At 44.8% G+C, this 12,379-nt stretch overlaps 2 protein-coding genes across 7 annotated transcripts in view; both read left to right on the plus strand.

Annotated features, from left to right (window-relative positions):
* Positions 1–12,379, plus strand: part of LOC119453871 (zinc finger protein 675-like) — a 2,199,134-nt gene that overhangs the window by 2,157,899 nt on the left and 28,856 nt on the right. Inside the window, exons 9-10 of the mRNA XM_049666952.1 lie at positions 5,051–5,260; positions 9,683–9,740. Coding sequence (XP_049522909.1) covers positions 5,051–5,260; positions 9,683–9,740 — 268 coding nt within the window. The remainder of the gene's footprint in view (positions 1–5,050; positions 5,261–9,682; positions 9,741–12,379) is intronic.
* The window catches only part of LOC119453884 (uncharacterized), a 231,062-nt gene that overhangs the window by 47,039 nt on the left and 171,644 nt on the right, over positions 1–12,379 (plus strand). The window lies entirely within an intron of this gene.

Raw genomic sequence — 12,379 nt, forward strand, 5'->3', positions numbered from 1 at the left:
TCGTCGCCAGTTGTGAATTGGCCAATTGCTGAGCAGAGGCTGCAGCTTTACAAGGAAAAGCAGATCATTGAAAAGTGCCTGGTGTCTAAAGCAATGCTTGGGCGTCAACAGGGGATCAACGCTGGCCATGCTCATAAGAGCATTGATGACATTGAGTCTTGCTAAGTGCTTCTGACTGATGCTAGCTCTAGCCTTGCTGAAAACATGATAAACTGGCAGCTGTCAATAAAAATTCATAAGATGTAGAAGGCACCGTTTGAGCAGCTTCACTCAATTTGAAATAACCTAATTACAGCTTGCTGTGTGCACAGCCTTGTAGTCTTGATTTAAACGAAAGGCATACTGAAATTTATGTTTCTCTTTTTTATTTAGAGGCAGAGCAGCATTGTTTTACAGCAAACAAATACCTTCTGTAGTAATGCTTGTCAATTTTAAGTGTTCAAAATAGCCTAGGACATATCCAGCAGTTGGTGTTTACTTGCTCTAAGGTGCTCTGAAATCTCTATTTGGATGTTCCAAACTGTTCCAAAATTAGCATTTTGCTGTTCCAAAAGTTGCTCCAAGTCTCACTTTGTCAGTGGCACCACTGTGAGCTTCGTGGGAAGTCTCCGGCAAGGCTGTTGCTGCCATGGCTTTGGCAAATTGTGGAATGTGACATGGTGTTTGTTGAAGTCACGAAGCATGCTCCAGAAATACACATCCAAATGCATTTTCTTGAACTTCAGTCAAAATACTCTCGCACGGAATTTTACACTGATGCATCAAAGTTACATGCTTGTGTGTGTTATGTAGCGGGCAGTCCATCCTTTTCCCTATTTGATGTCCTGCACCCAGAAACAAGTATATTTATGGCTGAGGCCTATGCACTATTGTCTGCAGTGAAACATATCAGGAAAATAAATCATCAACAAACAGTTATATTTACTGACTCATAAAGCATTGTAAAAGCATTAACATTAAACATAAACATTCTTTGCTAAACAAGCTCTATTCGGTGCTGTGCACAGCATATACATCTAACCAGTGTGTCACAATAAGCTGAGTACCTTGCCACAGAGGTATTGAGGGCAACATGCCTGCAGGTGAAACTGCCGCTTCTCTAGCAAAAAAGGGGAACTCCTCTCCTATAGCTGCACCTGTGATAGATTCGAAGCCTTTCCTGCAGAACAGCCTTCAGGGCTATTGGCAGCACTTATGGGACACTGAAACACTTAAATAACTCCCCGTCATTAAGCCACATTTAGGGAATTGGTCACCCATTACGACGAACTGAGCTCATTTTCTGCCATTTTAGAATTGACCACACGTATGGCACACACTCACCTGTTTATTGGTAATGAATCTCCTACCTGTAGTAAATGTGGTGAGATGGTGATTGTACTTCACATCTTGAAAGAATGCCAGGAATTACAACCTCAAAGGAAAAAATACTTTCCTTTAGATTATTACCTACATGTTCCCGCCACCTGGCAATGGTTGTTGGCATAGAAGTGTTCTTTTACCACCAGTTAGTTGTAAGGTTTCTTCAAGATGCCAGAGTTATCAGCCCCCGAGATTCGTAGCAGATCCTCTCTCCAGAGGCTGCTGCTGCGATAGCATTGTTGCCGAGCACGTCCCTTCCAGTCATTGTGTTCAAGGGTCCTGCTACTGCTACTTTCACTTGCACGGTTTACTGCATCATCCCTTTGGAAGAAAACATTTATGATTATAGCGCATGTCTCTAGTCATAATCATTATTTTAATACTTATATAATCTACGCAAGTTACAGCGACTAATTTTAAGCCTTTTTACAGCCATGCTACATCCACCATTTGCAGTTCATTTCTCGATCCAATACACGATTCATTGACAACTCATCACCACGTGCATGGCGCTCTTTGGCCATATCTGGCTCTTGCGCCCTGAGACGTCATACTTCATCATCAGTGATGAATACCTTCTTCCAGAAGTGCAATAACAGGCCTAGTACACATAGAAAAGCCCTAATCGGGAAACAAGAAATGAAATATATTTCATACTCTGTGCTGACTTTACCATAGAGCAGGATGTAGAAGTGTTAGGTAGGGTATATGATGCAGTTATCATAGGTTAGTGAGGTCTAGGATTGTTCTCAAATTGAAAGACCAAATTAATAATAAAAAAAGGAAACAGGTAGACACAGTCAAGGTAAAAGTAGATGAATTCTGGCTGGTGCTTTCAAACAAGTATGCAGCTTTAAAACAGAAAGATGAAGATAACAATGGTAATGAATGAAACCATAATTAGGCTGATTTCAGAAGGCAGCTCATAGGTTAGTGAGGTCTAGGATTGTTCTCAAATTGAAAGACCAAATTAATAAAAAAAAAAGGAAACAGGTAGACACAGTCAAGGTAAAAGTAGATGAATTCTGGCTGGTGCTTTCAAACAAGTATGCAGCTTTAAAACAGAAAGATGAAGATAACAATGGTAATGAATGAAACCATAATTAGGCTGATTTCAGAAGCAGCCATTGAAGTGGGAGTTAAGACACAAAAGCAACAAGTAGGTAAGCTCTTGCAAGCGACAAAGAACATATATAATGAAACGACAAAGCATGAAAGTGTGCATACGGCAGTCATTATCAAACCATGGCTACGAGCTTACCACTATTGTTGAAAAGAAAAGTGTACAATAATTGCATTCTGCCGGTACTAACATATGGGGCTGAAACTTGGAGGTTAACAAAGAAGCTTGGGAACAAGTGAAGTACTGCGCAATGAGCGATGGAATGACAAAGGTTAGGCGTAACATGAAGAGACTGGAAGAGAGTGGTGTGTACCTGGGAGCAAACAGGGGGTAGCTGACATTCTAGTTGACATTAAAAGGAAAAACTGGAGCTGGGCAGGCCATGCAATGCGTGGGGCAGATAACCGGTGGACAATTAGAGTTACAGAGTGGGTGCTAAGGAAAGGAAAGTGCAGTCCAGAATGGTAGACAGTTAGGTAAGGTGATCAAAATAAGAAATTTGCAGGCACAACTTGGAATAAGACAAGACAGGAGATCGCAGCAGGCCCCCCTGGGTCATTGAAGAGCGACCCAATGGCCCATATCCAGAGACCCAAGAGGCATCAAAAAAGTTAATTGAAGAGTGGCATATACTGAGTGCTACATACCCAGCGACCCAACTGATGTTGGGTTCCCTCCCGGTTCCCAACCCGGTTCCCTCAGCACAGTAGCCAGATCCTCTACCCATTGGACCATGAACTACCCAGTTACCCAAGGTGGCCTAAAGGTGCAGACATACATACAGACTGACCAACTACTGAGTGATGTTCTTAAAGAATGCTATTGCATTCAAAATGAACTTTGGCAAGCAACGTAATGGGTAGGGCAGGTAACCAACGGTCTGTCAGGGTTACTGAATGAGTACCAATGGAACTGATGTGCAATTGAGGACAGCAGATAACTAGGTAGTGTTATGAAATAGCAAAAAAGCATAGGATGGTATCAGCTAGCACAAGACATGGGGCGATTGGGGATGCTACAGTAGACATTAAATAACAGATGGCAATGTCCTTAGTATCTTGCAATCACTTTTCATTACAGTCAAAGTCCGATTTCGGACTCCTGAGGGGCCACAAAAATAGGCAGCCCGAAAAATCGAATGCATGCCCTTTAACCCTTTAACTACCGAGATAACTCGTGAAACCACCCACGCACACCCCCTGCTACTCCCGAGTATACTCGTGTTGCTTTTTAAACTCACTTCCTGCCACTCCCGAGACAACTCGTGCAAAAAAATTTGCGTTCATGTCCCGCCATCTATGGAGGGGTCACCGAAACACATAGAACTTGTAAATTGAATTTTAGACAACATATGGAGCGCACGTGTATACACCCACGTCGCTTCGTCTCGGCAGAGCGCAGCAGCCATGGTGAGTGAGCGCGCCACGCGCATCCGCACTGTGACGGACGAAGAAATTCAAGAACTGCTAATGAATATCTTTACATGTCCTGTGGAGTATCATGGTGCATTACTAGCATGAAATTTCCACTGAACCAACATGAAAAAAAAATACCCGGCAGGGGGTGAGGAGCAGTCATAAAAAAACCCAGCAGTGAAAGGGTTAATGCCGCCAAATGCTCAGATCACCACAGGCACATCCAAAATGTCTCTAAAGGCCTGCTAGTAGCGTATTGGTGCTCGTACTGTATAGGAGACCGCGGGTGCACGCGTGTATAATTAAAAGAAACATACCGTGTCCCGTGACAATTACCCCTTCTGACTCTCGGTATGCTTCACCGCAATACTTTGCATATATTTCACCGCGTAACACTGCTGTAGTGAGGCGAAGGTGACTTTCGGGAACCGGCATTATGCAACATGCCGTGCTTTCCGAGCTTCAAAGCCATTGGTGAGGATTACAAAGGTGCAGTCGTCACCATTGCTAACAGCGGCGAATTGTTTCAATGAAATACACGATACCGAGCAGCAAGAAGCTTGGTAGCGAACGTCGAAATAGCTAGGTCTAGCGTTGCTGCAGTGGTGTAGCTACGGCTGCCAGCGGATTTTCGTGCGAGAGCGCCAGTTCGAGTCGGTGAGATAATCAAAATGGCAGCTCGTGGTAGCTTCGATTAATGCCATTTCGGAGTGCAAAAGTGCAAAAAGATTAAGGCAAAAAGTCTAGAAAATTGGACAGCGAAAGTATTTTGCTCCCGAAATTTCAGACGTTCTATACATTGACTCTATGGGGTCCGCGGTGGTGCCGCGAAAGCGTCTGAATTATCAGGCATGTCTGGAAAATCGGTCGTTGTCTGTAGTTGGACTACACCAATAGCTTTAAAATGTACGAGTTGAAAAAGTGTCTGAGATATGTTCTAATGTCATAAGCCTTCCGCAGAAAAAAGATTGCCCTGCTTTTGACTGTCAATGTGGATTGCCCCTTGTAGCGCTTTTGGAATACTGAACCGGAAAGGTTGTGTTCCATGGCTATGCATTGTAAAGTGCCCCTGCATTTATTCAATTGTTGCATTTACTTCTTGTTCTCGATGCTGTAACAGGAATGCAGTCACTCCAATTATTTTCTGCAGGCCTCACAAATGCAATGAGCCTTTTTGAATGCATCACTGTTGCCAATGCGGCATGCCCCGCCCCTTCCAAGGTCGTCGGGCAGGTCGAGGTTGGCCTGCAGTGCAGCTTGCCTCTGGCTGACAAGTCTGTCGGGTGCTCCTTCAAAGCAGGAAGCAAGTCGAGGAGCGTGCAGACTACAGAGGCTGTGGATCAGTCAAGCTTCACCTCAGGTAGGCAGTGACTGGCACTTTTGCTTGCTTGTGTGAGCTTGTGGTCAATAGCCAAGTCTACCTAACTCGGTACGACCTGCTCAAGTGTGTATGACATTCTGCTGCTGAGGACAAATTAGCAGGTTTGCGATTCTTCTCTGCATTCTAATTGCTCCAAAATGCAAAAATACTGCTCAACTGATCACGTTGAAGCACCTTAGGTGTTAAGAGCTTAATTCAGAGCCCTCTTGTCCTGGTGGTGTTGTAGCCCTTACGTTGCTTTACGATAATGTTACACCCAGTGAGTCTCTTAGTTATGCCTAAATCTATATATTAGTGTAAAAACGTGAATATGGATCAATGCGGAATGTAAGTCGACCACTGTGTTTGAGATGAATAAAATTCAAAAATTCTTTGATGCAGTTAACTACAAAACATTCTTTGGTTTATGAATATGCTCATTCATTGAGAGAGGTGAAAAGCACATGAGAACTGTCAGGATTCCATTTCTGTGACAGCTTTGAGTTTCGACATCCCACAGCACATCATCAGTGATGGCTAAGCAGGACTAGGCACGTGCAACACTGTCATCGGGCAATGAGCAGTGTGCGTGGGCACCTGAGGTGCACACCAGCGATCACTTTAGCCGACCTGTAGGCGTCTTCAGGTGACTGCTGGCCGTTGTTGTGTCTGGCGGTCCTTCGGGACAAAGGAGGCCGACGACGACTCAGACGCGCCAACCTGGCGCCCCTTTCTCGCGGCCGAGAATTGTCACCTGGGACTGAGGGATTAGCAGTTGGTCTCCAGGTTACCTCATGCGTAGCTAAACGGCAGCGTCGCCCCTTTGGTGCGGTTCCGTGAATTACCAGCGCCGCCGAACCACGATGAGGCCCGGTGCCGACAGCGACGCGCCAACCTGGCGCCCTTTCGATGACAGCCACCGCCCTCCCTGGTTCCGCGAACTGACCGCTATGGAGAGGCGAATCTTGAAAGGGGCCAGTGTCTGGCGATCCTGTGGGAAAAGACATCAACGTTCGGTTCCCAAGGTGTCAACCGCTGCCTGTGTTCGGGGGCGACCTAGCAAGATTGGAGGCGGAGCCCGGCGGGAAACGACAACACATCACGTGCGGGATATGGCCACCTGATCAAAGACTGTCATTGGCTAAAAGAACTAAAGTGTATTCCCTCGTCGAGTGAAAGAGGGAAACGAAAGGAATAAAACAGTGGGACTTGAGTGTTGTGAGAGATGCTTGACCATGTAGAGAACGCTCGACCGTGTAGAACGCTCGGAGATGTAAACGCTACTACATGCAAAGATGTTAGCACGTAGACGGCTCCAATATCATGGAGCCCTTCTTGTAAAATACCACCATGTACAGTGTATGTAAAACAGTTTTCTAATCTCTCTGAATATCTCCTCCTCTTGGCACCTGGCACGGCACCATACATGGAACCTTCGTGGCCGCTCGGACATCGAATTTCGGATTTCGCAACACCATACACTCATTTTGATCCTCCCCTGTCGATAGCAGCTTCAGGTTTCTTGCGTAGTGTTTGCAAACTGCAGTGGCCGACGAGACCTCTTCTGTACCGCCAATTTGTCCCAGTGGATAGTCGTTCTTGCGCAGCACTCTTGTTACAATGCGCTAAAAGCTCATCAGCCGTTGCTGATGCGAGAAATCGAGCCTTTTCACTTCGAGAAGCGAAACACTAGTCAGCAAATTCAATTGCCTTAGCAATGAATTGAATCTGCTGTTATTGGTATAACTCACGCACAGTGCTCACAAAGAAATTCCACCACAGTTTCTTCAAGTTCACTGTCAGCAGTGTAGCCGTTGCACCACAAAGCTTCCAGTAAAAGTCGACAGTTACACCATTTCATTTTCTGTTCACAAAAACCAAACAGTGCATCGCCACAGTCCTCCGCCTATTTTATCACATTGTTTGCAAATGCTGACATAAAGTGAAGCCCTGACATGTTATTTTTGCACCCCTAGCAATATTAACACGCGTTAACGCCAAAAATGGTGACACTTTCTCTATTTTGACAACTACAAGCAAGAATACTTTTTTATTTTGGCTCACAGTATACATGGCAAACACAGGAAGATTGTAGTATAGGTATTTTGCAACACCTGACCAACACCTCTCCTTGGTAATTTAGGCGCATGAAGTTGCAGCTTAAGATTTGCAAAATGGTTTACGTAGTGTTTACTGACACCAAGTGGAGTTCGAATATGTTCTTTGTCACTGCCTAACAATAATAAACAAATACAAAAATAACCTGTAACCAAGTTGCAGTACACTTCAGCAGTGCAAATTGTTACAGTAAAATGTTGATACGAATTTCTTAGGACAGCAGAAAAATTTATATTGGCCAAAACATTAAAAAATTGGAAAATCACAAAGAGGGGACGCGACAGTAAAATGACGAACTTGATGAGTATTTCAGATTTAAAAAGAAAAACATTTTTCTGCAATCTGAAAGAAGTCGAAGTCCTTGTTTTGATGGGCTGGGTGCTTACTCCGGAGATGGCGGACTATCTTAGTTCAATCAAAGGCAGCTTCGTGCAAGCACTTCGCCACATCAAACGCATGTGGCTTGCCGTCGATTTTCACAGACCCAAACTTCAGGAAACTCTTTGTACCCTCGTAACTGGCCTGTGTCGCACCAGATGGTAGTGCAACAAGATTGTCAACACGGACTTTGTCGACACTGCTGAGAGAAAGGTTAGCTGGTATGTGCCAAGCACCATATAGTAGCAATGACAATACTGGCTTCTTCTTTGATTAGCTTGGTGGCAAGTGCCACCTTGCCTAGCACTGCGAAAGTTGTGATGCTGTACTCTTAAATTCGATTTGTGCGTGAGGGCTTCGTGGGCCCTAAAAGTGCTTTTGCGGACTCCTGTTTAGGAACCACTGCTGTATAGAAGAGAACCGTTGATCAGCACTACCTTAGCGATGGTGTCAGCACATGTCTTAAAGACATGTGCTGTTTGTGAAGACATGAAATACATGGCTAGGAAAGTTACAAACGTGAGCCAAATTGTGAGTGCGCTTTGCGTTGGCGCCTTTGTTCCAACCAGGCAGGCAGCACTTATCATCATCATCAGTTGCCCGTGCTAGAACTCTCGGCAGTCGAGCAATAGTCTCAGTACTTTCTCAGTACTTTATTTTTGCATTTGTTTATTGTTACCAGGCAGTGACAAAGAACATATTCGAATTCCACTTGGTGTCAGTAAGCACTAACCATCTTGCAAATCTTATGCTGCAACCGCATGTGCCTGAATTATCAAGGAGAGGCTGGGCCTTGGTCAGGTGTTGTGAAACACCTTTAACACAATCTTCCTGTGTTTGCCATATATACTGTGAACCAAAATTTAAAAAAAATTCTTGTTTGTAGTTGTCAAAATGGAGAAAGCGTAACCATTTTTGTCGTTGCCACGGCAACTTTGCAAACCTTGTGCAAACACGTGTTATTACTGCTAGGAGTGCAAAAATAACATGTAACATGTAATAACTCATGCTGGCAGGGTGTTAATATTTTGTTATCTTCAAGAAACATCACCATGATACTGTGGAGTAGGTTAAGTTTCTCACATACGCTTTAGGATGATGTGCTCGAGCAGCGTGTATAGTGTGCTAGTTAGTGATATTGGTCTGTAATTCGTTGGATCCTGCGTGTTACCAGACTTGTGTATTAGTATGACTTTAGCCGCTTTTTAACCTCTAATAAATAATAATGCATCTCTGTTTGAGAATACAGGCATTTAGTAGACTGTAGTGAGGTATTTTGCCATCCATTCGGCATATCTTAGCAAGAATATGTTAGGTGTGAGCTCTGGTCTATGTTCCTTTTTAGTGTCAAGGTTGAGTAGTGGTTTTCAGACTCCTGTGTCAGTCACAGTAAGTGGCGTGATCTGCTTGTTGCTGCAATTGCTTATGTGCGGCAAGTTGTCGTCAGTAAAAATGGAACAAAAGTAGTCGTTAACTATGATAGCCCCCTAATTCTACTTTCATCGTCTGATTCCGTGTTCTCACTCTGTTTGGGGAGACTCGGATAGCTCCAAAATTATTTTTGGGGGGAGGGCTGGCGAGCCAGCAAAGGCGAGTGAGGATCCTTGCAGAGCGCCCGCTAGATGATGTCATGTAGGCCACGTCCGAAGCGCGCTTGCGCACTTTAGTGCAGGCTCAATAAATGTTTTCCCAATACAATTAGGGGATGTCCTTAAATGTTGAGGGAGTTTATTGGTGAATAATATGTACTAGCAGATTTTATTTTTTGTTTAATATGTTACGGGGATGTTGGGAGTAAGACTGGATGTATTTACAATATATACACGAGTAGGGTTAGCGTGGTCAAGATGGCTGACCAGCAACAACACGCAGCAGCCAGTGTCTCTCGATCTTCTTCTTTTTTTCCCTCTTATCCTTCCGTAACAGGACTCCCGGGTGCTGAAGCGCCGTCTCAGCGCATGTCAGGCGAAGAACTGCGAGAGAAGTATGGCTTCAACCGCGAAACGTGCACGATGTCAACTGGCGTCGGACTTGAGGACGGATCAAACTGTAACGGCGAGATCTCGTAATTGACGTCGTTAACTTGACGTAGGACTTCATAAGGTCCTGTGTAGCGAGAGAGAAGCTTCTGGGAGAGACCGACACGACGACATGGTGACCAGAGGAGCACCCAAACACTTGGGGCGAACTTAACATCGCGATGGCGCCGATCGTACCGCTCTTTTTGTATATCCTGAGAGGCCAACAGACGAGATCGGGCGACTTGACGCGCCATGTGAGCGCGATCGATGACTTCACGAGCGTACTCAGTTGTAACACGTGGCACAGAAGGTAGGGTGGTGTCAAAAGGCAATGTAGGGTCGCGACCATACAAAAGATAAAAGGGTGAATATCCTGCGGTGTCATGTCTGGACGAGTTATACGCGAAAGTGACGTAGGCCAGCGTGGTGTCCCAGTCGCGGTGATCATTGGAGACGTACATCGACATCATCTCTGTGAGTGTTCTCGCGAGAGGTTGTTGAAGCCACTCTGATAGCGAGGGCCGGTGATAGCTGCATCAGCTCCCCTTCAGTTGCGCTGACTACAAATGAATTTGCGTTCCTGGATGCGGCTGGTTTTCATGTGTGATGATTGGGCCTTTTCTGTATGCGGGCCTACAAATACGGTTGTTTCTCGAAATAAACACTCAGTTGAAAGTTAGCGCTCGTCCTGTTCTCTCGTTCTTGTCCGTGTCTTCTAGCGCTATGACCACCTCTGATCTTGACATTGACTCGCTCACGCCATAGGGGAGTGCATAGGGGAGAGATGCCCGTTTCCTTGTTCTCATCGGCCTGATAGGGGGTTCAGCGGCACGCTTTTCATCAGTCTTTATAAAATGGCCAGGGTAGCCATCGCTGACCAAATCCTGCGTCACCCTCTTCAACTCAGCTCTGCGTGCGTCAGTAGTCGAGCACAATCGGAATGCACGGGTGAACAGTGTAGAGGCAACAGATCGTTTGTGTCCAACGGGATGGGCCGAATCAAAGTGCAGATATTTCCCTGTGTGGGTAGGCTTCCGATAAACGCTTGTTGAAAGGCCTGATGCAGTTTGCGTGACTTCAACGTCAAGGAAAGCCAGGCGACCATTAACTTCTTTTCAACGGTGAATTCTATTGTGCTTTGGAAAGAGTTCAGGTGCTGCAGAAAAGGTGCGACGTCTTCGCGGCAGATAATGGAAAAGCAATCGTCGACATTTATCTTCAAATGGAGATTGCCTTTGAACAAAATTTAAGGGTTCTATGCATGTATTTCAGTGGGTTATAAGCTCATGCTTTTTTTTTCTTTCCTGTTCATTCTGAAAGGGCGTGGTGCAGGTTGTATATGTCGGTGAGTTACAGGCTAAAAATCTGGTATGTCTTAGCTGGCTCTTTACAATCTCAACTTAAGAAAACGTTGCCAAAGTTTGGCATGTGATCAACAAGGAGAAACGCATTGATGAAGTCTAATATGAGATAACGTTGTGCATGCAAAATATAACAAGTTTTGCAAGTGCCAAATATGGCCACCAAACCTGGAGTGCTCATTGAGGATCATAGAGCAATCTGGGTCGAAGCTTTTTGATACGGTTCTCAAAGGTTCGTTGAAATCCATGAAAATCTTTAAACACTCCACATTGTCTCACTTCATAATTTTTTTGCCTTACTGAAAAAATTTTTTTCTTGGTAAATTTAGGGTGGACTTCACAAACAGGGTCATGAACCATTCAAATACAGAAATATTGTGTAAATAAAAAAGGACCACTAGGTGTCCCCTTTTCCATCACACCTAAATCACCCTCAATACCTCCCAAATAAAAAAAAAACAAAAAAATAAATTTCATCATTAACTTTAGTATCCTTGGCGTGAACTTTACTATCTGTGTTCTTTCTTGCATTTTATGATAAATTTACTTTTGTTTTATTTGTGCAGCATCAAGGCCTTCTATTTCTCCATCAACAGCCAATAGTGACACTTCACAGCAGGGAGGCCTCCACCAAGATCATCTCTGCGATTATGAGACTGATAAACTGTTACGTCTAGAAGCACACGCCAAGGTCCATACTGGCGAGTGTCTGTTTAAATGCCATTTGTGCTCTCGGAGCTTCTCAAGAAGAGACCGCCTGAAGAGGCACCTGCTTGTCCATACTGGTGAGCGTCCATTTAAATGCCATTTGTGCCCTGAGAGTTTCTCATACAACGACACCCTGAAGGGGCACCTATATGTCCACACTGGTGAGAGGCCATTTCAGTGCCCTTCATGCCCTAAAAGCTTCTTGCGTAAGGCCATCATGAAGGAACATCTGCGCACCCACACAGGCGAGAAGCCATTGCAGTGTCCTTTATGCCCTCAAAGCTTCTCACGTAACTCCAGCATGAAGGAACACCTGAAAATGCACACAGACAAGACGCAATTTCAATGCCCTTTATGCACTAAGAGCTTCACACAAAGGTCCATGGTTAAGAAACACCTGCGCATCCACACAGGTGAGAAGCCATTTAAGTGCCCTTCATGCCGTCAGGGCTTCTCACAAAGTGGCAACCTCAAAATCCACCTGCGCACCCACACTAGTGAAAAACTATTTCAGTGCCCTTCATGCGCTGAGA

Source organism: Dermacentor silvarum, chromosome 5 (genome assembly GCF_013339745.2).
Source record: "Dermacentor silvarum isolate Dsil-2018 chromosome 5, BIME_Dsil_1.4, whole genome shotgun sequence".
NCBI lineage: Eukaryota > Metazoa > Arthropoda > Arachnida > Ixodida > Ixodidae > Dermacentor > Dermacentor silvarum.